Genomic DNA, 27,699 nt, shown 5'->3' with positions numbered 1-27,699 from the left:
ATGCACCGACTGAGCCGCGCGCTGCTGCGGGCCCTGCCTCGGGCCCCGCTGCTCCGGCAGCCCCCGGGCCCCGGCCGGCTCCTGCCCGCTGCCCTGCGGCCGGGGAGCCGGGGCGGCCTCTCCACCCGGCCCCGGCGGGAGCCGCCCGCCGCCCCGCAGCGCCCTGCGGCCCAGGGGCCGGGCGGCGAGGAGGAGCAGTTCGTCTTCCCCGAGTACGTGGCCGAGCCGGGCCCGGCGCCGGCCAGGGAGCCGCCCGCCGCCCCGGGCCGCCCGGAGAGGAGGCCGCGGGAGAAGCGGCAGCACCGGGTGACTGGGCGGCCGGACCCGTCGGTGCCGCCCAGCGGGGTGAGCTGCTCGGGCTGCGGGGCGGAGCTGCACTGCCGGGACCCCGCCGTGCCCGGCTACCTGCCCAGCGAGAAGTACCGCAGCCTCATGGGGGGGCAGCCGGGGGGCTCGGAGGGGCAGGGGGCCTTGGGGAGCTCAGAAGGATTGGGGGTGCAGGCGGCCTTGGGGAAGACGGGGACACAGGGGGCCCTGGGAGGCTCGGAAGGATTGGGGGTGCAGGGGGCCTTGGGGGGCTCAGAAGGATTGGGGGTGCAGGCGGCCTTGGGGAAGATGGGGGCACAGGGGGCCTTGGGGGGCTCGGAAGGATTGGGGGTGCAGGGGGCCTTGGGGGGCTCGGAAGGATTGGGGGTGCAGGGGGCCTTGGGGGGCTCGGAAGGATTGGGGGTGCAGGGGGCCTTGGGGGGCTCAGAAGGATTGGGGGTGCAAGCGGCCTTGGGGAAGACGGGGGCACAGGGGGCCCTGGGAGACTCGGAAGGATTGGGGGTGCAGGGGGCCTTGGGGAGCTCAGAAGGATTGGGGGTGCAGGCGGCCTTGGGGAAGACGGGGACACAGGGGGCCTTGGGGGGCTCGGAAGGATTGGGGGTGCAGGGGGCCTTGGGGGGCTCGGAAGGATTGGGGGTGCAGGGGGCCTTGGGGGGCTCAGAAGGATTGGGGGTGCAGGGGGCCTTGGGGAGCTCAGAAAGATTGGTGGTGCAGGGGGCCTTGGGGGGCTCAGAAGGATTGAGGGTGCAGGCGGCCTTGGGGAAGACGGGGGCACAGGGGGCCCTGGGAGGCTCGGAAGGATTGGGGGTGCAGGGGGCCTTGGGGGGCTCAGAAGGATTGGGGGTGCAGGCGGCCTTGGGGAAGATGGGGGCACAGGGGACCCTGAGAGGCTCGGAAGGATTGGGGGTGCAGGGGGCCTTGGGGAGCTCAGAAAGATTGGGGGTGCAGGAGACCCTGGGGAGGTCAGAGGCACACCGGGCCCTGCAAGGGGTGGTGTGTCAGCGCTGCTGGCTCCTGGTCCATCACCAGCAGGCGCTGCACATGCAAGTGTCCCGGGAGCAATACCGCAATCTGGTGAGTGCTGCCCTGCGCAGCCCCCCACGCCACGGACGCCGCCCCCTGGTGCTATACATGGTGGACATGCTGGACCTGCCCGACTCGGTGCTACAGGACCTGCCTCAGTTGGTGGGTGCAGGATCCAACATCCTGGTGGTGGGCAACAAGGTGGACCTGTTGCCTGGGGACTCTCCAGACTATCTGAAGCGCTTCCGAAAACAGCTGCTGAGGAGCTGTGCCCATGTGGGCATCCTCCCTGCAGCCCAGGGCACTGGGGGCCAGGTTGCCAGGACTGGGAGCCAGAACTTGGTGGATGTGCACCTGATCAGTGCTAAGACAGGCTATGGAGTGGAGGAGCTGATCTCCAAATTGCAGCGCTCCTGGAAGTGCAATGGCGATGTGTATCTTGTAGGAGCTACCAACTCTGGCAAATCCACACTGTTCAATACCCTGCTGCAGTCTGACTATTGCAAGTCCAAAGCCTCGGAGGTGATCAGCAGAGCAACAATCTCGCCCTGGCCAGGTGAGAGGGGCATGGATGGGGACTTTTATCAGTATCTGTTTGGACTAAGCTTTTCGGGGCAAGGAGCATGTCTTAGGTTTTTATATAAGGGCCTATTCCTGACTGTGATCTCCTGGGTGTTGTTAAAAAGTTGGTGAAAGAACTTTTAAGGTTGAAAAATCAAGCACTCCAAAGTTAAGCTTTCCCTTAATTCAGTCTCCTTGTGCATTTGTATTATGATACAGGCTTATTAAATACAGACATATTAAATGGCACAAACCTTTGTTAACATAGAGTTACGGTTGTCTGGTGGTAGCTCAGGCCTTTCAGAACTTCAAGTTCAACAAAACTCAACACTTCTGAAAACCAGGAAACACAACCTTAGCTCAGCCCTGAGAAGCTGGCAATAGCCATTGGAAATCATCTGCATACACTCTAATCATTAGGTGTAGCTGTATTTAATGGGGGAGGAATGAGCTGGGATAGCTTGGAAGAGCTATGATTGTGATATGAGGAGATTTGTGGCTGAGTACTTCCATGTGTGTTTTCAAAAGAAAGAGATGCAGGTTCCAGACTGCATCCATTCAGTACAGCATTGTGTAGGTTGTAGCAGGGCATGGTAGCTTCTTTACACGGGCATTGTCAGTGGTGAGATGGTATATAAGAGCAGCTGTGTGTGGATTTAATGATGGGTTGGGGAAAGTCCAGGTTTGGGAAATATCCTGTGTGCAAGTGTCAAGGGATTGTAAAAGGGTATGAAGCAGTTGTTAAATTTCACAAGTGTGATATTCTGTCAAGGGAGTAGGCTCATGTTTGAGCATAGGGTAAGTGCAGATAGCACCTGTCCAGTACAGGAAAGGCAGAGTGCCAGTATTTGTGTTACTGGTGTGTTGGGGCAGAGTTAAGATTGTGTGGGGTTTTACTTTAACTCTGTATTTCCTGATTATCAGACTTTTGAGTTTTGCTGAACTGAGCATTCTGGAGGGACACAAGCTATCGCCAGATAAACTTAATTCTGTGTTAACGAAGATTTTTGTCAGTGAATTTCCTAGTTTTTAAACAGAAATGTTTGTTGGTAGGAGGCAGTGGTCATTTGGGCGGTTGTAGTTCTCAAGTTAATATGCTACTGTGGCTAATAATCAAAAGACTTAGCTGTTATCTAGTGGTTTCATCAATAGATCTCAAAGAACTTTCCATATTCCCATTTCACAGATGATAAACTGAGGCACAGAAGTGAAATGACTTTCCGAAGATCACCCAGACAGCCAGTGACAGAGCTAGTAATAGTCTCAGTCCAGTGGTCTTTCCACTAGGGCACTCAGTTGCCATGTGATTCCTCAGTGCGCCTTCCCACTCCTGTACATTTTGTTGCAATGGAGTGGGGATAATGGTTGTGCTTTGAAACATCAGCAGTGTGTAGCAGCTAACGGGTCCAGCCAGAGAAATCTCATCCATGTTCTATGTCCCAAAACCCTGACAGTTTTATGACATGCTAGTTATAGTAATTATTAGCATATGAGGGAAGACTCGTGTGTCTCTCTCCTTCTCTGCCCCCTGCCACGGCATTCCCTGCAACATTCAGTGCCCACCCTCAACGTTTCCAGCTCCTCCTCCCATCCCCATCCCATCAAGCCAGCAGATGGCACAGGCATGCCAGTTCTCAGGTCCTCACCTTTGTCTCCTCAGTGTGTTCTTGGTGCATGCACTCAGCATGCCTTTTTAAAGCTCTCCACCCAGAGGGGCAGGGGGACTTCCACAGATCCTGGCTCACATGGCAGGGCAGAGGGGCAAGAGAAAGGGGCTAAACGCCCCCAGAAAGGTAAGAGGTCTCCAGAACCTGGTTCATGTGGGGAGGCAAGGAGAGGGGTCAGACCACCATAGATGGGCTGAGCCCCCAGATCCTGGTGCACACAGATAGGAGTAGCGAGAGGGGCTCAGGGTACCAACTCCCATAGAATCATAGAATATCAGGGCTGGAAGAGACCTTAGGAGGTCATCTAATCCAACCCCCTGCTCAAAGCAGGGCCAAACCTCTCCCTCTATTCTTCCCCATCCCTCTGCCACTCATTCTCATGTCCCCTTCACATTGTCCCTCTCCTGAGCCCCCCCCAATCTCCCTCAATTCTTCTATCACCCATCCCCATTTATCCCCCTGCTTGCTGCAGCCCCAAGCCCCTCACTCTTATTCCCCCTCAAATGCCCTTCTTCTGCCTGCAACCATTCACATTTCTTTTTTTTCTTTTCTTTTTTTTTAACAAAACTGCTTTGATTACATTCCCCCAAAATAAAAAACAACCAATTGTGCCTCTCTGGTGATGCAAAGCAGCTGTTAGACCTGGTTTAACTGGCCAGTTAAGTTAGCTTTGCATCTAGTTTGCGAGTGAAGCAAAGTAGCTGGAATGGGCTAGTGAACTTAGACACGTAGACTTTAAGGTCAGAAGGGACCATTATGATCATCTAGTCTGACCTCCTGCACAATGCAGGCCACAGAATCTCACCTACCCACTCCTGTAACAAACCCCTAACCTATGTCTGAGTTATTGAAGTCCTCAAATCGTGGTTTGAAGACCTCAAGCTGCAGAGAATCCTCCAGCAAGGGACCCATGCCCCATGCTGCAGAGGAAGGTGAAAAACCTCCAGGGCCTCTGCCAATCTGCCCTGGAGGAATATTCCTTCCCGACCCCAAATATGGCAATCAGTTAAACTCTGAGCATGTGGACAAGAGTCACAAGCCAGCACTCAGGAAAGAATTCTCTGTAGTAACTCAGATCCCATCCCATCACAGACCACTGGGCATACTTACCTGCTGATAATCAAAGATCATTTGCCAAATTAATTACCAAAATTAGGCTATTCCATCATATCATCCCCTCCATAAACTTATCAAGCTTAGTCTTGAAGCCAGATATGTCTTTTGCCCCCACTACTTCCCTTTAAAGACTGTTCCAGAACTTCACTCCTCTAATAGAAACCTTGGTCTAATTTCAAGTCTAAACTTCCTAGTGTCCAGTTTATATCCACTTGTTCTTGTGTCCACATTGGTACTAAGCTTAAATAATTCCTCTCCCTCCCTAATATTTATCCCTCTGATATATTTATAAAGAGCAATCATATCCCCTCTCAACCTTTTTTTGGTTAGGCTAAACAACCCAAGCTCTTTGAGTCTCCTTTCATAAGATAAGTTTTCCATTCCTCGGATCATCCTAGTAGCCCTTCTCTGTACCTGTTCCAGTTCGAATTCATCCTTCTTAAACATGAGAGACCAGAACTGCACACAATATTCCAGATGAGGTCTCACCAGTGCCTTGTATAATGGTACTAACACCTCCTTATCTTTGCTGGAAATACCTCGCCTGATGCATCCTAAAACGGCATAAGCTTTTTTAACGGCCATATCACATTGGCGGCTCATAGTCATCCTGGTATCAACCAATACTCCGAGGTCCTTCTCCTCCTCTGTTACTTCCACCTGATGTGTCCTCAATTTATAACTAAAATTCTTGTTATTAATCCCTAAATGCATGACCTTGCACTTTTCACTATTAAATTTTATCCTCTTACTGTTACTCCAGTTTACAAGGTCATCCAGATCTTCCTGTATGATATCCCCGGTCCTTCTCCGTGTTCGCAATACCTCCCAGCTTTGTGTCATCCGCAAACTTTATTAGCACATTCCCACTTTTTATGCCAAGGTCAGTAATAAAAAGATTAAATAAGATTGGTCCCAAAACGGATCCCTGAGGAACTCCACTAGTAACCTCCTTCCAGCCTGACAGTTCACCTTTCAGTATGACCCGTTGTAGTCTCCCTATTAACCAGTTCCTTATCCACCTTTCATTTTCATATTGATCCCTGTCTTTTCCAATTTAGCTAATAATTCCCCACGTGGAACTGTATCAGATGCCTTACTGAAATCGAGGTAAATTAGATCCACTGCATTTCCTTTGTCTAAAAACTCTATTACCTTCTCAAAGAAGGAGATTGGATTGGTTTGGCACGATCTACCTTTTGTAAAACCATGTTGTATTTTGTCCCAATTACCATTGACCTCAATGTCCTTAACTACTTTCTCCTTCAAAAATTTTTCCAAGACCTTACATACTGCAGATGTCAAACTAACAGGCCTATAGTTACTTGGATCACATTTTTTCCCTTTCTTAAAAATAGGAACTATGTTAGCAATTCTCCAGTCATACGGTACAACCCCTGAGTTTACTGATTCGTTAAAAATTGTTGCTCACGGGCTTGCAATTTCATGTGCCAGTTCCTTTAATATTCTTGGATGAAGATTATCTGGGCCCTCTGATTTAGTCCCAGTAAGCGGTTCGAGTTTGGCTTTGTATAGATCAGAGGTCGTCAACCTTTCAGAAGTGGTGTGCCGAGTCTTCATTTATTCATTCTAATTTAAAGTTTCACGTGCCGGTAATACATTTTAACATTTTTAGAAGGTCTCTTTCTATAAGTCTATAATGTATAATTAAACTATTGTTGTATATAAAGTAAATAAGGGTTTTTAAATGTTTAAGAAGCTCCATTTAAAATTAAATTAAAATGCAGAGCCCCCTGGACCGGTGGCCAGGACCTGGGCAGTGTGAGTGCAACTGAAAATAAGCTCGCTTGCCGTCTTCGGCACATCTGCCATAGGTTGCCTACTCCTGGTTTAGATATTGGGCCATGCCTAAATTATCCTTAATCTCCATTCCATCCTCAGTGTTTAGCAGTCCCACTTCTTCTTTCTTTGTTTTCTTCTTATTTATATGGCTATAGAACCTTTTACTATTGGTTTTAATTCCCTTTGCAAGGTCTAACTCTACATGGCTTTTGGCCTTTCTCACTTTATCCCTACATGTTCTGACCTCAATAAGGTAGCTTTCCTTCCTAATCCTTCCCATCTTCCACTCCTTGTAGGCTTTCTACTTTTTCTTAATCACCTCTCTGAGATGCTTGCTCATCCAGCTTGGTCTACAACTCCTGCCTGTGATTTTTTTCCCCTTTCTTGGGATGCAGGCTTCTGATAGTTTCTGCAACTTTGAGTTGAAGTAATTCCAGGCCTCCTCCATCTTTAGATCCACAAGTTCTTCAGTCCAATCCACTTTCCTAACTAATTTCCTTAATTCTTTAAAGTTAGCCCTTTTGAAATCAAAAACCCTAGTCACAGATCTATTTTTGTTTATCCTTCCATCTAGTTTGAACTGAAGTAGCTCATGATCACTCGAACCAAGGTTGTCCTCTACAACCATTTCTTCTATGAGGTCCTCACTACTCACCAAAACCAAATCTAAAATGGCATCCCCTCTTGTTGGTTCTTCAGCTGCTTGGTGAAGAAATCCATCAGCTATCACATCCAGAAAAATCTGAGCCCTAGTATTATTATTATTAGCACTTGTCTTCCAGTCTATATCTGGGAAGTTAGTCTTCCATGATCACACAATTCCCATTTAAAACATTAAAGAATTCTCTATCCATATCCAGATCAGATCCCGGCGGTCTGTAGCACACCCCAAGCATTATCTCACGGGAGGTTCTAGTAGTTTTCTTTCCCAATGTGATTTTTGCCCAGACAGACTCTGTCTTATCCATTCCATCACTTCTTATTTCTTTACAGGTAACCTCATCATTGATATACAATGCTAGTCCACCACCTTTGCCTTTATTTCTGTCTTTCCTAAATAGCACATAGCCTTCAATACCTGTACTCCAGTCATGACTAGTATTCCACCAAGTTTCTGTTATCCCTATAATATCCTGTTTCACTTCCTGCACCAGTAGCTCTAGTTATTCCATTTTGTTCCCTAGGCTCCTCGCATTAGTGTACAGACATCTTAATTTTTGCCATTTGGCTTCACTGACATTCTTTACCCAATTAGACACAGACATTCTACCACCAGTATCACCTATTAGACTGGTATCTACACTACCCTGCCTCTTTATGTCCATTCTCCTGCCCACGGCTGTATCCTCTCTTACTTTGTTTTCTTCCCTCTCAATCTTAAATTTTGGCGTGGAGATTACCTGGACGTCTCCCAACCATCTCCCCCAAATTCCTAGTTTAAAGCTCTCTTAATCAGTTGTGCCAGCCTCCATCCTAGAAGCCTATTTCTCTCCTAACTCAGGTGAAGTCCATCCCGAGAGAACAGTCCTCTGTCCATGAGTGCTTCCCAGTGGCCATATATTCCAAAGCCCACCTTATAGCACCTGAGCCATCTGTTGATCGCCGTAATCGTGTCACCCCTCTGTTGCGCTTCTCTAGGAACAGGCAGAATCCCACTGAAGATCACCTGAGCCTCGATTTCCTTAAGCGTCTTCCCCAGTCTGGCATAGTCTCCCTTGATACATTCCAGCGAGAATCTAGCTGTATCATTTGTTCCCACATGAAGGACAATCAGCAGATTCTTTCCCGCTCCCGTTAGGATCCTTTTCAGCCTCAGGTCCACATCCTGTATCTTAGCACCTGGCAGACAGCACACCCTTCTGTTCTCCGGATCAGCTCTAGTTACAGGCCTGTCTGTTCTTCTCAGTGAGGAGTCCCCAATCACGTAGACCTGCCTTTTCCTGGTGATAGTGCGATTCTCTGGTCTATCCCCTGTTCCCTCTGGCTGCAAGTCCTCTCGATTTCTGTTGTCCCTTGCAATCCTCCGCAACCCATCCCGTATCCTCCTGGGGCTCATATTTGGTGTTGTCTCCATTGCCTCTTCCTATAGGACTAGTTGCTCTTCTCTTCTTCCTTGCCCTCTCACCTTCAGCGACCACCGGCTGTGCCCCTTCTTCATTTTCCAACTCTGCAAACCTGTTTCTGAGTTCTATTTCTCCTTCACTGGCGCATCTTTTCCTCTGCCTGGTTCTCTTAGTCACATGCTTCCACTGTCTACTTTCCTCACCCAGCAGTCTCCCCTCAGAGTTCTTTGATCCTGCTTCCATCTACAAGTCTGAGCTTTTCCCTTCATCCTCCTCATGTCTTTGCTCCGTCATCTGCTCGGACCCCCTTCTACATTCCACCAGAGTTTCCACCTGCATCTCCAGTCCTTGGATCTTTTCTTCCATCAGCTCTATCAGGTGACACTTCATGCAAACGAAACTCTTTTCAGGTACCCCCTCCAGGATCGTGTACATGCCTCAGCTTCCACATCCAGTCATCCTCATTGTGTCTTTCACTGCTTCCTCTGTATCAGTCATAGCCTTCCCACCTAAAACCTGTTAATCCAGGAAACACAAACCAAAACAAACCCCCAACAGGCACCAGAACACCACCCATTCCCTTCACTAGCCTGTCAGTTCCTCTGCCTAGGTCTCCAAGTCTCCCCCACAAACTCCCCCTGTAAACCGTCACTGAAACTCCCCTGTTTACAGCTCTGTTTGCTGGCTCTTGTACCTCTGCAGCTGTCTATCTTTCTTCTGTATGTGGCTTTTTTCATTGTTTGAACCTTAACATTTAATTGCTTTTATATATACTGTGTTCAGTTTGCACAGTTACAGACCTGGATAGTGTTGGAATTTGTTTTTCAGGCACAACTTTAAACCTCCTGAAATTTCCAATTATTAACCCTACATCTGACAGACTGTTCAGGAGACAGGAGAGGCTAAAAGCAGAAGCAGAAAAAACTGAAGAACAACTTAGTGATGATGAACAAAAGTATCTTAAATGCCTTAAAAAGCAAGGTTATTTAATAGGTGAGTATTACGTGAGGAAGAGTATCACCATTTGTTCTCAGATGCAAATACTGCATTATGCAAAAGACTCAGTTAAGCTTTACTGTATGGTAAGTCAGTGTCTAAAGTGAACTCTTAATTGGTAAACATTGCTAGCCAACATACATTTATGATACATTCTAATTTGGGTTCCTAGCGTACATGATAGTGCAACAGCATATCAGAATAAGAATTCTTCAAATATATATTAATAATCTTCAGTAAACCCTTATTCTTGATCTTATTAACAAAAAGCTATCTTAACAAAAAGCAGGTTAAGGAGCGACTTGATTACAGTCTATAAGTACCTACATGAGGAACACGCATTTAATAATGGGCTCTTTAATCTAGCAAAGAAAGGTGTAACACGATGCAATGGCTGGAGGTTGAAGCTAGACAAATTCAGACTGGAAATAAGGCATAATTTTTTTGACAATGAAAGTAATTACCCATTGGAACAATTTACCAAGGGTCATGGTGGATTCTCCATCACTGGCAAATTTTAAATCAAGATTGGACGTTTTTCTAAAAGATCTGCTCTTGAAATTATTTAGGAGAAGTTCTTTGGTCTGTATTATATAGGAGGCCAGACTAGATGACCACAATGATCACAATGGTACCTTCTGTCTTTGGAATATGTGAAAATCTAATATGCCAGAACTCTGACTTTCTAAAAGTCATAACTTCGGATTTTTTTTTATATCACCTACTTTCATTCTACCCAATAAGAGGTGTATATATACATAAGTTTCTCCCGGACACCACACCAATGCATCAATTCAGTCCTTGTCCTTCTGATGTAGGTGGCTTAATGGATTTCCAGGATTGCATCGCAACTCTTTCTCCTTTTCCAAAATAAAAAAGGCTAATATATTTAATTGTATTGGCTATTCATTGATAATATGCAAACTGATAGTGTATCTTGTAGAAATGGGCCAAAAGACTACAATTACCTTCAAAGAGAATGTCATCCAAAGACACTTTAATATAGCTGGAGATGGGCCCAGCTACTGAGTTAGGTTTTAGATTTCCAACAAGTGCAGAAATGTTCAGATCTGGAGTTTTCGTTCAGGCATATCCATGTGTGACCGGGGTTCCAGTGGGGCCATGCTGAGATTGCTCAATCAGGGCAATGACCCCACCCCCCCGCCCCAAACTGGTAGTTATTTCTAATACTTAGATTCACCAAGCCAGCAACAAAACAGCTTCTGTGATACCTAACTGGTTATCCAGAAGCCAAGACATAGCTCCCTTAAAGCAACCCACCCAGACAGCCAGTTCAAATATTAAGAAGATTACTGAAAATCTTCTTTGTCCTATAAAAAGTTATTCCAATCCCAAAGGATCAGATACATCACCCACCAAGTCAGTGAAATTTCAAATCTTACCCAAATACATGCTTACCACCAGTTCTTATTAACTAAACTAAGATTTATTAAAGGACAGAGAGTGGATATTGGTTAAAAGATCATTTTACACACAGACTTGAATAAAATTCTTAGGTCAGTTTCATAGTAGAGATGGTGAGCTTTAAAGTAGCAAAGAGTTCTTTTTCAGAATTAGTCCATAGGTTACAGTCCAGTGTCCAGTATCAGGGATATCCAGATGGGACTGGAGACCTCAGTCTTGGGACTCAAACTTCCCCTGACAAGCTTAAGCAGATCTGAGATACTAGGGTCAGGGCTCAAGAGTTCTTTTTATAGTTCTTTGGCAGCCTCTTGACAGTGTGCAGTCCTTGGGTGAACAATAGCGGCTTTGAACAAACCTATTTCTTAAGCATAATCAGTAATTAGCTACATGAATTAATGTAAAGCAGCTACCCATCTCCTGCCAATTACAAGTAGTTTACTACATACTTCAAAGAGAAATTAAGACAGTGATATTACTACATTCACAGTTCATCTAAATGTTAACATCGTCTTTTGATCTCTGAATTAACAGAATACAGTGGTAGGAACCATTTACTTACATTGTCAGCCTCTAACAATATATTTGTAAACACATACAAAAACACAACTATTATCTACTAATTTATCTCTAAAGGTTTAATCTGGGTCAATTACCCTGCTAGTTCTGTAACCCTTTCTGGCCCTGTGTCACACCCTAATTAAAACACGTATTATTAACGCTTTATCTAGAGCAAAGACTTAGAAAACATAAAAGAAACAGTTATGTTTAAATGGATGTATACTATATATATGTGGGCTTTCTTGATTGTAAGTCTGAACTAAAAGTTATAAGAAAGAACAGGAGTACTTGTGGCACCTTAGAGACTAACAGATTTATTTCAGCATAAGCTTTCATGGGCTATAGTCCACTTCTTCAGATGCATAGAATGGAACACACAGACAGAAGATATTTATACATACAGAGAACATGAAAAGGTGGAAGTAGGCATACCAACAGTAAGAGTCCAATCAATTGAGATGAGCTATCATCAGCAGGAGAAAAAAAAACCTTTGAAGTGATAATCAAGATGACCCATAGAAGGTGTGAGGAGAACTTAACTTGAAGGTGGCAATTTTGCAACAAAAAAAATTCAAAAATAGACTCCAAAGAGAGACTGCTGAACTCGAATTAATATGCAAATTAGACACAGTTAACTTAGGTTTAAACAGAGACTAGGAATGGTTGGGTCATTACTTTAATTGAGTCTGTTTCCCTATGTTAAGTTCTCCTCACACCTTCTATGGGTCATCCCAATTATCACTTCAAAGGGTTTTTTTTTCTCCTGCTGATGATAGCTCATCTCTATTGATTGGACTCTTACAGTTGGTATGGGTACTTCCACCTTTTCATGTTCTCTGTATGTATAAATATCTTCTGTCTGTCTTGTCCATTCTATGCATCCGAAGAAGTGAGCTGTAACCCACGAAATGTTATGCTGAAATAAAATTGTTAGTCTCTAAGGTGCCACGAGTACTCCTGTTCTTTTTGCGGTTACAGACTAACACGGCTGCTACTCTGAAACCAGTTATAAAAAAGAAAGCTAAAGAGGATAATTAACGTTTTTCAGCCTTAAATTACCATATTGGGGGCTAATTACGCCACAGTTGCGGAACCCAGTTGTAAAACTGTTACAATTTGTAGTGTACGCAAGATCTCCACCCATGTTCCAAAACTGGGCTAACATTTGAAAAGGCTCACAGTGAGATGGCTTCTGTAAGTAAGGTGAGTAGAACATGGACTTGCGTTAGTTAATATTATAGCTACATCAAAAGCTTACACTGTAAGAAGACTTCTCCATAGAGAGATCTCAATACAGAAGCAGATTCTGTATTGAAATCTCTGCTTTTGCAGAGCTTATAGCTCTGTGCAGTTTGTAAGACTGTAATTGCCCCAAACCAAGGACCTTATCCTGCAAAGATGCACATGCTTTTACATTTATACACTCAGTTCCATCCAAGTCAATACTCACACAAATAGAGTTAAGTACATGCATAAGTGTTTGAAAGATCAAGATCTTAAATATCAAAAAAAGACAATCTAATTTACAAAGTGTTTTGTACAATGCCTAGAACAATGGGAACACGATTGGGGTCCTTAGGGTTACTGTAATACAATAATAGCACATTATAGCAGGTCCATGATATGGGGGACTGCTAAGAGCACTGGATTTCTTGGTTTTTGTTGGACAAGAAGGAAAATTAAAATAGAGAAACGTAAGTCATTTTTTAACATCCTGACTTTTGAGCATTTAAATTTGTATGCCTCAATCACATTTATATTTATCATACGTATTTTATTTATTTTTAAGTGTGTAAGAGGGAAAAATTTCCAGTTGAAGAAAAATGTAAAGTAACATAAATTATTAAGAATACTTCTCCTTTTTAATGTAGGAAGAGTTGGAAGAACGTTTCAACAACAGAAGTCAAAAGCTGTAATTGAGTTTGATCCTGATGAGCTCTCTTTTAGCATGGAAGAGGAGCCTGTCTTTTCATCCAACAAGCCTAAAGAGAGAGTGGAATTTACATACAATGAACTGAAAGATGCTCGCTGGTTTTTTGACACGCCAGGGATTGTAAAAGAAAATTGTGTAGGTGCTCTGTCTGTCTGTCTGTCTGCATTTGAGAAGATCGATATTTGGGAGAGGGAGTACTGTCTTAGTTAACTGTAAGTGCAGGAATAGAGATTTTTGATATCCTTATGAAATAAAAGACTCACATTCAAGTCATTATATAGTGCCACCCAGTGTATCAGAATATTGTGTAATGAACAGAGCTGAGCAGATAATGGATTTTATTTTACTTTATTTTTATTTTTTGTTCAAAGGTGAACCAAAATTTGTTGGGGGAGGGGAAGCCATTTTGAATCCCGTTTTATTCAAAATCATTCAAAACTTGAAATAAATTTGTTTCTAATTGACTGAAGTGTTTTGGTCAACTTGAAACAAATTTTTTCTAGTTTTTCAATTCAGCCATTTTCAGGGGGTTTCACTCTTTTTTTCACTCATTTTGAAATGGTCAAAATGAAATTTTTTAACTTTTTTGATATTTTTTCTTTTTTCAGCCAAAACTATTAATCAGATTCATTCTGAATTTGCAAATTGTTTTAGAGCCTCAAAAACTGTATTGTTGAGGATAAATGTCTATTTTCCCAAAATAATTCTCCTACTTCTAGTAATAAGGCCTGTTTTATATAGGAAAATTTATCTCACTGGTTGGTTTTGCTGTAGCAAGTAGTGCCATAATCATCTTACAACATAGGTATTTACCAGTGTAGATTGGACTAAGCACTATTTGTAAGCGAACTGTTTACAGACCAGTTTTTTGTAGATGAGCCCTGAATGTGTCTCTCTGTAGTAGTACATTTCTGTAGGAGGAATGAATGGGTCAGAGTATTGAAAACGGGATCTGGTGGCAGGATATAGGATTATACCTTTAGCTCTGGTTTTGAGTGAGAATCAGATCACAAGAGACTAAAGGCTTGTCTGTTCTAAAAAAAAATATATTAGTTTAACTACACAGATTTAAAATCCATCTAGTTAAACCAATGCAACCCTCTAATGTTAACCATTGCGTAAATAAATTTGCTTTGCATTGGTAATTTACAAAATAGAGCTAATCCCATTTAAGTGCATCTACCTTAGGGGTTATTTAACTAGATCAATTTTTAAATAGATTTTAATGTTTAAACAGATACGATTTTTAGTATAAAAATACCTAGGACTGAGACTTTCAAAGCTGCTTAAAGGGTTTGAATGATAAATTCATGGGAATAAGAAGTTCATATACCCTAGATGGCTTTGAAAATTTTGGCTTTAAAATTAGTAGAGCCACTGGAAATATGCTCTGTAGAAATCCTGCAGTTATATGGAGTTATGATCTGTCTATGTATATAACTGTGTTCTACAGAATTGAAGTTAAACTTAAAAAAAAAAAAAAAAGTTGTCGTACTTTGACTTTCTAAGGCTGGTCTACCCCTAGATCTTGTACCAGTATAACTCTTTTGATTAGAGGGATGATACTTGTTTTTTTTGGTTTTTTTTTAACCAAAATAGCTAAACCAGTGCAAACCCTAGTGTAGACACAGCTATATCAATAGAAAAGAGCCTTATACTGTTATAGCTTACTCCCCAACATATAGGGGAATAAGTTTTACAGGTCTAAGCACCTTTATACCAAGATAACTACAGCCACACTAGGCAGCCGGTACTGCTTTAACTATACCACTATAATTAAAGTAGTTCAGCTTCTGTGTAGACACAAGGCCTAATTGTGAGGATAGACTTTCAAATAATGTTAGACTGACCGATCCAGAAAACAGAGGTGTGAGCTGCCCCATTCATCTCAGTAGCATCCTCAGTCAGACTTCAAAATTATTGCCTTGTTGAGATGTATTATTACTCTCAACTTGAGACAGGCTCCAGGACTGTAATAATGTGGTTAGGTGTGTCGTGCCTCAGCCACCTCAACAGGGTAAAGATTCTGAAGCCTAATGTAGATTTATTGTAAATGTCAATTTCACTGCTGTTCAGTTTAGTATGTACATCTAGCTCAATCACAAGTTATGGGTTTGATGCCAGAATTACCAAGTGAAATTCTATGATCTGTTTTATACAGGAGATCAGAATAAATAGTTACAATGCTTCTTTCTGGCCTTAATATCTTCTAATTGAGTAGAAGCACCTAGCTAAGGTGTGTGGTTTGGATTCACTTGAAACAATGTTTGATATGAGCAAGTTTTAAAGACACAAATGATTAATTGTACTGCATCTAGCACAGTGGGGACTCGATCATGACTCATTCCTCAGGAAGGTAGTTAATAATGGCACACAAAATACTACACTGAAAAAGTGTTAAGGTTGCAGAATCAAGCATGCAAAAGTTTGGAAATGCCACATTTAAGATTGCACATGTAAACTTAATCCAGTCCCTTGTGCACATGCATTGTAAACTGGTCTTTAATTACATGATCACACACGATTTTTATCCACAGGACCCCGCCTTATTCAGCATGTAAATTTGACAGTGCTCAATGAATGAGCAGCTTTTCAATTTTAATTTTACTTTCGATGAACAACCTTCGATGAACAATGTGCCTTATTTACTGCACACTATTCCAATCCTGCTCTGAAGACAGGATTATTAATTACCTCATGGGCCTTTTCATCTTGCTCCTACAGTATCTGACTACATCAACAAACATAAATGAATCTCACAATGCCCCTGTGATGTAAGGGGGGGCATTATTCTAAGTTTACAGAAGGGAGAACTGAGAGACAGAGACATTAACATGAAAAATACACACTAAGTGGGATGCTCACTTTGAAAAGTCTATGACCTGACTTTTCAGAGAACTTAGTGTTTTGTAGCACTTTATATGTTTGGAGAACAATTGCAACTATTCAGCATGTCTGCAAATCAGACACCAGTACTCTCAAGTTGGACACCCGGAACGTGAACGTACAGTTTTAGTGACCTCCTGTGAAAAGTTTGGATTAAGTGACTTGCCCAGTATCTCATAGGACCTATGTGCCCGAGATGGATCAGTTCTCCAGGGGACTGTTCAGCTGCCAAAGCTATGACACCATCCTTACTCTTTCTGCAATCCATTGCCTCGTGCACCTTCCAACATCTGCAGCAAATGAGGCAGGGGTCCTGCAGACAACGGCTTCCTTCATTACATAGTGGTGATCATCCCTAAACACAATCTATCCTGTGCACTAAATGAGTCAGGGGTCATGGAAAAACTAGTAAGTGATCGTGTGATTAAATATTCCATCACAATGCATAGGCGTAAGGGAGTCAAATTAAGGTTACATGAGCAATCTAAATTCCGACATTTCCTATTTTTTGATTACTTGACTTAGCAACCTTAACATTCTTTTAATATAGTTCTTGTATGTAATTTCCTAGGTTTTTAATATCAACCTGGGGGGAAAATGTCTGTCATGTGGAACCCTATTGGCTCCCATGTGGTTCATTAGCAGGGTTCAGACCTTTAGAGCTACAGTAACTCCTCTCTTAATGTTGTAGTTATGTTGCTAAAAAATGTGACTTTAAGCGAAACGATGTTAAGCTAATCCAATTTCTCCATAAGAATTAATGTAAATGTGGGGGAGGGAGGTTAGGTTCCAGGGAAATTTTTTTCACCAGACAAAAGACTGTATTTTTTTATATATGTATACACAGTATAAGTTTTAAACAATTTAATATGCTGTACACAGAAATGATGATTGTGAACCTTGGTTGAGGTGAAAGAGGGAGGGATATTTCCCAGGGAATGCCTTACTGCTAAATGATGAACTGGTACTAACCTGAGCCCTCAAGGTTTAACACGTTGTTAATGAAGCCTCACACTATATACAGCATGAATGGAGGGAGGAGAGACAGCATGGCAGACAGAGACACACACCCTGTATGTGAGCGAGAGAGAGATGCAATTGCACCTTTAAGTACACTGACCCCACTCTGAGTACACTGCCTTTTCAGATCAGGAAGTTGAGACAGCAGCTGCTGCCTGCAAGCTCTCTCCATCCTGAGCCCTGTCAAGTTTCCCCCTCCTCCCCAGCTCTATGGAGATAGGGTAAGCGGGGGGCAGGAGCAGGGGGGAGGGAGACACCCTGATATTAGCCCCCCTCTTGCCCCCTCTCCCCCGGACAGCAAGCAGGAGGCTCCTAGGAGCAGCTCCAAGGCAGAGGGCAGGAGCAGCACATGGCAGTGGAGGGAGGGAGAGCTGAACTGCCAGCAATTGATAGCCTGCTGGGTGGCTGCTACACAGGAACTTAGGGAAGCAGAGAGCTGATGGGGGGCTGCTGGTCCACCCTAGTTCCAAGCCCCCGCCAGCTAGCTCCAACGGGCTGCTCTTTCTGCAAGCAGTGGACAAAGCAGGCGGCTGCCAAAGAAACATTATACAGGAGCATTGCGCAACTCTAAACAAGCATGTTCCCTAATTGATCAGCAGTGTAACAACGTAAACCGGGACGACTTTGAGGAAGAAGAACGAGGAGTACTTGTGGCATCCGATGAAGTGGATTTTAGCCCACAGCACCTTATGCCCAAATACATTTATTAGTCTCTAAGGTGCCACAAGGACTCCTCGTTCTTTTTGCTGGTACAGACTAACACGGCTACCATTCTGAAACCTGTCACCACTGAAGTGAGTAGTTACTGTACAGCACAGACCTCTGTGACTTGAGCTAAAGGAGTAATCGATAGATGATGACAACCTACTACTGCTATGTGGACCATTTACAAGAGCAGGGAATGAGACATGTTTTGCCAGTGGGTCTCGCAACTATTTGCTGGCAGCAGAGGAACATGGAGACTCAGAAATCCTAGGTTATTATATGCCAGGTTCCAAGAGAAGTGTGCTTTAGTAGTTACAGACCATTGTGTCTCTAGCCAAACCAACCGCCAGGCCTAGCTCCTCACCTCTCTGCATCCAGTCATGCTGATTGCGCCTCCTCATTACTGCCAGAGTGCCAGCAGCAGGAACATTGGGAGCTGAGAAGAATCTCCCAGCTCTCAGTTCTGGGAGCACAGTGGCCCCTGGCTGCCAGGAATTGAATGAGCATAGAAAGTGAATGGACTTACTCGTGCTAAGTAACTTCCTATAGATAGTTCTAATTTTGATTAAGCTTGGTGTGCCTGTGAAGTGGGGCAGGCATGAGACATGCCAAAGTTCGGATTGAATTTCCACTTGTCACGCTATTCGTTTTGGCTGGAGAGGAAGAGGGGTTGTCTGGGCACCAATTTTGAGGTGGGGAGCAGGAATTTTCAGTCTTTGCTTTCTGTACATTTTTGTGAGGGTTAGATGACATAGATATATTTGCCATTGGGCTAGTTCAGTCTATGAATTGCTAAAGATGTTCGGCTTTATAAGGGAGCAAGAAAAAACTAAACTTCTAGAAACTGAAAGAAAGAGTTTTTGATAGCTGTCAAATTTAGCACTAAGGATTACCTAATACTCCGGAATATTATCTGCTGAGCTTGCAGTTTGCAAGGCTCCTACTGTTTCAGAATTAGTGCAAAAGTTGCCAAGATTTTCAGACTAAAGTTGACTCCATCTACACTACAGAAAGAGTGTGTAGAGACCCAGTCACACTATAGTAGTTGCTGACACAATTACAAAACGGTTCTGTCTTTTAATGCAGTCAAGACCAAATCATGTTGTAACCATGTTGCCAAACTGTAGTACACATTTGAATGTTAGCGAGGCTGTGGCATGACTTAGGCACATGGTTGGAAGAGTTTGGCTCTGTTTGTGCTGAAAATTCCAAGTGTGTGAGAAAGGGATGCTGTCTATTTGGAATCTAGTTAGTGCTTTAAAGTTAAAAATGTTGGGTACTGCACCTGGGCCTGGATCCCACTGACATGTTTTGTGCTTTTCCAGTCACTTTTTCCTCTTTTTAACATTTTTTTCTCTCTACTGTTCCTGTGTATATACAGGGGAAGCTGACTGTGTGGGGTTTGGGGGAAGTGAAACTGACTGCAGACATAGTCCCATTAAATGTACAAAGTATGCTGGAAAGTACCTTTCAGTTATAGTCACCATAGGCATTACTTATAACAATAGTAGGAAAAACATTTCAGGCAAAAGTTTATTTTTTAAGCTGGAGTCTCTCGCTGTGCCTGGGGCACTTTAGTGACACATCAGACACAGTAGTTCCTGCATTTTAGGTGGGAACTCTGTTGCACATAAACCTATGCTGAGGAGCTAATCTCTCAGTTACATTTCCAGAGAATTTATTCTCAAAGTATTTTTCAGTGGTGGAGGTGGGGACAAGAGATCTCTGAAACTGTAGTCAATTTTGAAATGATTTACAGTTTTATTACAGAAAGCTTGCTAATACCTGAAATATCCTCCTTAAACTCAGAATTGCCATAACGCTAACTGTAAGAAATATTGATCCAAAATTCTGTTTAATATACCTTGAACTGCTGGCACATTAAGGTTAACAAAATCTGCTGTGGTAGAGCAGGAAATAAACGGCTGATTTTTATTAGTGGCTTCATAATAAAAGTGGTAATAGTAATTCCTGAACAGAGACAGTGGGAGTTCAGCACAGTTGCAACATGTTTTTACTCTGGGGATCTCAATCTCATTTTAGGTTGTTCCACAAATAAATAGTATTTATGTAGAAACACAGCAGGAACCATCTGCAATCTTCGATGGCTAAGCAGCAGTTCTGCAGAAAAGGACCTGGGGATTACAGTGGATGAGAAACTGGATATGAGTCAGCAATGTGCCCTTTTTGCCAAGAAGGCCAACGGCATATTGGGCTGTATTAGTAGGAGCATTGCCAGCAGATCGAGGGAAGTGATTATGTCCCTCTATTCAACACTGGTGAGGCCACACCTGGAGTATTGCATCCAGTTTTGGTACCCCCTACTACAAAAGGGATGTGGACAAATTGGAGAGAGTCCAAGCGAGGGCAACGAAAATGATTAGGAGGCTAGGGCACATGATTTATGAGGAGAGGCTGAGAGAACTGGGGTTATTTAGTTTGCAGAAGAAAAGAATGAGGGGGGATTTGATAGCAGCCTTCAACTACCTGAAAGGGGGTTCCAAAGAGGATGGAGCTAGACTGTTCTCAGTGGTAGCAGATGATAGAACAAGAAGCAATGGTCTCAAGTTGCAGTGGGGGAGGTCTAGGCTGGATATTAGGAAACACTATTTCACTTAGGAGAGTGGTGAAGCACTGGAATGGGTTACCTAGGGAGGTGGTGGAAACTCCATCCTTAGAGGTTTTTAAGGCCTGGCTTGACAAAGCCCTGGCTGGGGTGATTTAATTGGTGTTGGTTCTGCTTTGAGCAGAGGTTTGGACTAGATGACCTCCTGAGGTCCCTTCCAACCCTAGTATTCTGATGTAACACAAAATAGCAGTAAACTGATTCTGTGAACACTGCAAAGACAAATTGGCTTGAGGTGTTCAGACTGTAAAGCCTTAAGACTCATATTGTTAGTTTGGCGTGTCCATGTTACAAGCTACTTAAAGTCTGTATGTGTGAATTGTTAAAAAGGTTGAGCACTTTCTTGCCATGGCTGAACTGAATTTGCAGTCCTACTTGTCTGTAATTTCTGTGTGAGATCATTTGAGACAGATGTTCTCCATTCACGTGTATTTGGTCATCTTCCTTTTTCCCCATAAAGCAAGAGCATTGGTTTAATCGTTTTTGTAAAAGCTTCCAAAATGAGTTATGGTTATACACTTTGCTTTGCAGGTTTTAAATCTTCTAACAGAGAAAGAAGTAAAGCTTGTCTTGCCGACACATGCCATTGTTCCACGGACCTTTGTACTTAAGCCTGGAATGGTTTTGTTTCTAGGTGCTTTGGGACGCATAGACTATTTGCAGGTAAGGGAGAGTGGATTTGTAATGTTCTGTGAATAAGATCTTGTTTGCGCTTTGTGGTGTTATAACAAGTTACAAACACCTTCACCATCAGGCTGTTTGTATAGCTTTCTTCACCATTTATTTGGTAGCTGTTGCTCTTAAGATTTCCACTAATGAAACACAAACCTTGTTGTGTAAAGTAAAAAATGCTTTTGAAAAAGGCTGTGTCATATGGTAGCCCAAAGTGAAGATTTTTGTACTGTAAAGGAGCATCCTACAGAATGTTACAAAGAGGTCCTGAGCTTTGTTCTAAATGAAACCAGAGAATTGCTTTGAGATTGAGGGGTCACTAAAAGAACAAGGGTACAAATCCTTGCAAGTTGGCTAACAGTGCTAGAGTGTAGCCAAAATGAATCAGCTTTAAAGGGGCAGTATCTAGTGGTTACATGAAAGAGCTGCATAGGAAGGGAAATTGATTACGGGCATTTCTGCTTTTCCCTCAAGATTTATAAGAATTGTTTAGTCAAGGGAAAAAGGAAAAATGATGACACCAAACACTATCCAACGAACAAAGTAGAAAAAATAAACTGGAAAAATACTGTTCTTCGCTAATCCTTTTTACTCTCAGCAGTTCTGGACAAAACCTCCTTCATATGCACGTGTGATTTGTATTGGGATGATTTCCCTTAAAGTTATTTCTGTTAGGTGGTGGTTCAGTCATGTTAAGTACTCGTGCTAATTCCCCTTAATGATGCTTTGCTTCATTTTGAAAAGAAAGGCTATTAGAACAGGGGCAAAGAGTGAGATTTTTCAAAAGTTATTGTAGAAATACATTTGATTTGTATTTCCTCCAGGTTTAAAGAAATATCTAATAGTAAAGGGCAGAGCACAGGGGTGTATGTGTCTGGAGTCTGTTCTCCCCTTTATGCACTTGCATTATTAATGGAAATTTTATTTATTCCATTTCTAAAATGCAGCTGTCGATGCCCGTCCAGTGCTCTGCATGCCTAGCACATAAATAAAAAATAAAAAACCCACCAAAGACTGCCCATAAATAGATCAACCTCAGCCAACCCCTCCTCAACAGCCTTAAGCTAGATCTACACTAGAGCACTTTGCCTGTATAACTATACCAGTATACTAGCCTAGCAAGCGCTCCTAGTGTGGGTGCAGCATATACAGGCAAAATTAAACTTTTGCTGGTATAGCTTATTCTAGGCCCCACCATCCACACCCCGAGTGAAATAAACTATGTTGGTAAAATCACAGTTTTGCTGATACAATTGCATCTGCACTAGGGGCTTTTGCCAGCACAGCTATGTCAATCACAAATCTTCATGCCCTTGATCAACATATCTGTCCTGGCAAAAGTGTAGCCATGGGCTTGTGGGGGGAGTTGTATCCATGCATCAGCAGGAGACTAGATTCCTTGGTTTGGATTTGATGTAATCCTGTTTTCCCACTGCAGTTTGGATGTGCAATTCATTATAGTAATTTTCATTCTTAAATGTGGTTTGTAGAATTCTAGGTACTGCAAAGCAGAGTCTGGTAAACAAGAGGGATATTTTACTACAGGAACTGGGAAATGGTCTGAGAGGATCAGCTGAACAGGAGAAGTCTGTCACGCCATCCAGAAATAAGCCTGCCAGTTTTGTTCACGCTGGCAGTATTTTCAGTATTGTGAACTAAGCTAATGTAGAAATATGGGGTGGGCAAACTTTTTAGCCTGAGGGGAATAGAAATTGCATGGCAGGCAATGCATGCTCACAAAATTGGGGTTGGGGTGTGGGAGGGGGTGAGGGCTCTGGTTGGGAGTGCAGGCTCTGGGGTGGGGCTGGGGAGTTTGGGGTGTAGGAGAGTGCTCTGGGCTGGGACCAAGGGGTTCAGAGGGTGGGAGAGGGATCAGGGCTGGGGCAGGGGTGCGGGAAGCTAATATGAGGGGGCAGTGAGTCCAGGATCGCTGGCTGTATTTTAAAGAAGCCTTATTGAGAGCACCGGAACAAACTGTCCCAAAGTACTGAAAGAATAGTAACAAGGTTTTTAATGCCTGACTTGACAAAGCCTTGGCTGGGATGATTTAATTCAGGGGTTCTCAAACTGGGGGTCAGGACCTCTCAGGGGATCGCGAGGTGTCAACCTCCACCCCAAACCCCGCTTTGCCTTCAGCATTTATAATGGTGCTAAATATATTTTTAAAAGTTTTTAATTTATGGGGAGGAGGTCACACTCAGAGGGTTGCTATGTAAAAACACCAGTAAAACAATTTGAGAGCCACTGGTTTAGTTGGGGTTGGTCCTGCTTTGAGCAGGGGATTGGGCTAGATGGCCTCCTGAGGTTTCTTCCAACCCTAATATTCTGTGATTCTGAGGGATGTAGGCTCTGGGGTGGGGCTGGGGATGAGAGGTTTGGGGTGCAGGAGGGTGCTCTGTGCTGGGATCGGGGCGGGGGGGTTGGAGAGCTGTCAGAGGGTTGGGGCGTGGGGAGAGTCTTGGGTGCAGGTACTTACCTCAGGCTTACCACTGGAAGCAGTGGCATGTCTCTTCTCCAACTCCTATGCATGTAGCAGCCCCCAACCCTCAGAGCGGGGCCATGCGGCTGCTTCCGAGAGCCATGAGGTGTGGCCCCCAAGCCTGTACCCCGGAGCGGGGCCATGCCACGGTTTATGGGAACCCTGTGGTGCAGCCCCTGATCCCGCTTCCCAGCGGGAGCTTGCGGGACATAGTTTGCCCAGCCTTTGGTAAAGATACACATTCTGTAACATATGACTATCATTTTATTTGAATGACCTGAGTGTAGAACAGATTGTTTTGGGGTATTTTTTGTTTGTTTGTTTAAGTGCCATTCCAATTATCCAAATTCCTTTTCTCTGAAAATTCATAGTGTGTCCCCCATGTGGCCGCCTGTTAGTTAATAGCACTTCCATTTATCTGAACACACAGTTATCCAGGCCATAAGGATAAATGTGAGTGCATTGTATTTGTATTATAGTAGCACCTAAGTATTGTGCTGTGATGCAGAAGCTCTAGAATCAGGAAGGTTCTGGGCTTGCTTTAGGACTAGAAACTTTGAGGTGGCTCAGCTGTTGTATTTTTGTATTGAAAACTCAGCTACATTATATGCAGAGAAGTCATTGTTTATCAAGAAACAGTACAGATGCATTTCAAAGACTAAGACCCTGCCTATCTAGATGAGAGAGAATCATGTAACAGAAGTACTTTTAAACAGAAGGTGGGGGGAAGGCTGGACAGTAACTTTTAAGTATCTTTACAGCATTCAGTTTTTTTAACAATCACCCCTCATTAATTTTAGGGAGCAAAATCCTCCTGGTTTTCTGTTGTGGCTTCTAACCTTTTGCCAGTCCATGTTACTACCCTGGAGAAAGCAGATAGCATCTATCAGAAGCATGCTGGCAAAACATTACTGAAGGTAAGAGAACACCTTCTATATGGTGCTCTGGTATGTGTTAAGTCCTTGCTAGAACTCATTATGCATTGTCTTGTCAGTGATTCTTCCCCTTTCTGGGAAAACCAAATAAAAGAATATATGCATTATTCCTCCCCTGGCTATGGGAAACAGATATGAGAATGAAAATCTTATTGCCAGTCACAACATACATTTTTCCTCTTTAAAATTAAACTAACTCAGCAAGAGGGAGCGCCCTCTGTGCATAGACAGAGGAACATGGCATGGGCAGAGATTACGACTTTAGCCTGGGGCTTTGGAAGACCTGGGTTGAATTCCCTGCTTTGCTTGTGTACAAGGGACCATATTAGTACATTAGACAGTCTTGTAAGTAAGCACACAAACGACTACTGAGCAGTCTTCATTAAAGTTAAAAATGGCTGGTGGGGTTTAGGCTTATGTTTGCGAAGGCATCATATTCTGGCTCAGGGAGAAAGCCCCTCTTTCTGCAGCGCTGATGAGGCAAAATCTGGAATACTGTGTTCTAAGCTAGGCCCACGGATGCCAGGAAGACATTGACAAATTGGAGCTACTCAGGCAGGAGTTCAGAGACAAACAACAAAAACTGACTGTCTGCTATGGAAAGATATAAATTGGCAAAACACAAAGGGAGAGAAATATAAAAGGCGGAGAGGTCAAGAACTACAGATAGGAGCAACAAGGTGGAATTAAGAAATAGAAATACCTGGAAGTGATGTAAATCCCATCATTTGGGACTTCTGAAACTAGAAAGGGGAGAGATCAGCAAAAAATATTATATGGAATTGTCCTTGGGATGGACATTATTTGTAGCTTTGTTTCTAAGATTTCAGATTGACACCTAGTTCCATAGCACTTCTGTAGCAAGACCTGTATGTCTTTTAATATATTTACATTTTATTTTCTATATCTTATACTTTAAGCATGCAGTTTGATAGTGTAATTTGAGATTGATAGTGTAATTTGACTGAAATTCATTCTGATGCATGGTTTGGAAATATTTGTTTTTTAAAAAAGTAATATTCTCATGATTTAGGCTTTATCTGGAAAGATGTGGAGTTAGCACATTGGTTAATGTGCTAGGTAAAACATTCAGAAGTCTAGTGTAGACAAGCTGTGTATACTTTAACATATATTAGCTGATTAAGTTAAAAGTCTATGTTGCCCCCTTCTCCGCTCCAACCTGGTTTGCCTCAACCAGCTAACGTGTTAATACTTGCCCTTTCAACACTAGGATTTTAAATGGGTTTGCTGTCATGTTTTTAAAATGCATCTTTTTGTCTTCCTATAAGCAGGGCCCCTGTGTGTGTGTGTATATATATATATGTGCATATCTTGATGTGTTTTAACTTGTTTCCTTGGCAATACCACGAAAACTGAAACACATTCTCTGTAGTAAATATTAAGGATCCCCTAGCTATGTGGTACATTTTCCACTATCTGAAGCAGTTTAAAGCTCTCTCTTCTGGTATTGATCTTCATTTGCAAAGCATCAGTACAACTCACTGCTCGTGCTGAATTCACTTTATGAATTATTGCACCGTTTACAAAAATAAATGTTTCAGAGATTAGTAACTTCTGCTATTTCATTGAATTTGCGTGGAACTGAATCCTGACATTTACCCAAATAGGACAATCTCTGATACTGCAATATCTACTTCTTTGCATCTCTAAGGCACCTTAGTTTGATATCTAAATGAAATCTTTATCACCTTAACGTTTGTTTCTGGACAAACTGTCCCTTAACTGTCCAAATGCCATTTTTAATAGAAAAGTTATGTGAGAGCAGTTACTCATTAAATGTGTCCAGGGTTTGAGTCAGGTAGAATAGAAAGAGTTAAGTTGCAGCATTTCACTTTATAACTTAGTCTGTAGCTTGAGAAGTTTAAAGTTGCCTTTCTGGTCAGCTTTTAACTCCTTTCTCTTGTAATTTATTGTTAGGTTCCCATGGGGGGTGAAGAGCGAATGAAGGAATTCCCACCGCTTATTCCTCAGGAAATTACGCTGGAAGGAATTGGCACCCTTGAGGCAGTGGCTGACATAAAGCTGTCCTCTGCTGGTAATTCTGTATTTCCTCCTCCACGTGCAGGGTAGCCGCTCCTGCTGTGCACACTTGTTCTTGGATGTAATTTAATAATGGGTGCATCATGTGACTTGCAAAGGTCTTGTGACTAGGAAAGGTGACACAGAGTCGACCAAAATGCCTGCTGCCTTGTATGTCATTATGAACAATTGTTTTCTACTTTGGGGTTAGATTTTCAAAAGTGCTTGGCACCCAGCAGCTTCCATTTTTCGTCTAAATGGCATCTGTTGGGTGTTGAATCTGTGTGAAAATCTGACCCTTTGTCTTATTTAAATGAGTGTCCCTTTCCATTTTAAAAATTTGATACAGTTGAGTCTCATTTTGTTTGAAAGAGGTTGTAACTAACTGGATTCTGTTCTGGTATCTGCACAGGTTGGGTTGCAATAACTGCTCACTTGGAAGACAAACTACAGCTGCGAGCCTATACTCCTGAAGGGACAACATTGATAATACGTAAACCTCCTCTGTTGCCACACATCGTTGACATCAAAGGGAACCGCATCAGAGGAAGTGCATCCTATAGAACTAAAAAGCCACCTCCCCTAGTGGAGAATTTAAAGGCAAATGGAACAAATAAACAAATAAAAAGAGTATCTAAAATTTAAGAAGCACAGGAGCTGGGAAGCCCTTGGACGTATGTGTTGCTTACAGACAATTACGAAAACAATTATTCATAGAAAACACATTCTGATTTTAAGACTGACTTCTGTAAAACATGTTTGAAAGACCTTGCAAATGCAGATTTGAAGTTTGTATCAGGCTACTGCATAGTGCAGCTCATGGGATCATGTGATTTGTAGTCTCTACTTCCCATTACCAGATGG

At 43.0% G+C, this 27,699-nt stretch overlaps 1 protein-coding gene across 1 annotated transcript; it reads left to right on the top strand.

Moving 5' to 3' along the window:
• NOA1 (nitric oxide associated 1) lies at positions 1-27,699 on the top strand. The gene is made up of 8 exons (XM_050945471.1): positions 1-478; positions 1,316-1,906; positions 9,389-9,553; positions 13,411-13,607; positions 21,241-21,372; positions 24,661-24,777; positions 26,734-26,851; positions 27,248-27,699. The coding sequence occupies exons 1-8, from the start codon at positions 1-3 to the stop codon at positions 27,478-27,480; spliced, it is 2,031 nt and encodes a 676-aa protein (XP_050801428.1). The 3' UTR covers positions 27,481-27,699.

Source organism: Gopherus flavomarginatus, chromosome 3 (genome assembly GCF_025201925.1).
Source record: "Gopherus flavomarginatus isolate rGopFla2 chromosome 3, rGopFla2.mat.asm, whole genome shotgun sequence".
NCBI lineage: Eukaryota > Metazoa > Chordata > Testudines > Testudinidae > Gopherus > Gopherus flavomarginatus.
The sequence above is the reverse complement of the archived record's forward strand: the minus strand, read 5'-3'. Positions and strand labels throughout refer to the sequence as shown.

Bases quoted from the DNA above. Each gene is read 5' to 3' on its own strand.
- NOA1 (XM_050945471.1), top strand. From the start codon at position 1: ATGCACCGACTGAGCCGCGCGCTGCTGCGGGCCCTGCCTCGGGCCCCG. The intron at 479-1,315 runs GCTCAGAAGGAT...GGGCCCTGCAAG, and splicing joins GGGGCAGGGGGCCTTGGGGA to GGGTGGTGTGTCAGCGCTGC. The intron at 21,373-24,660 runs GTAAGGGAGAGT...CATTAATTTTAG, and splicing joins GACGCATAGACTATTTGCAG to GGAGCAAAATCCTCCTGGTT.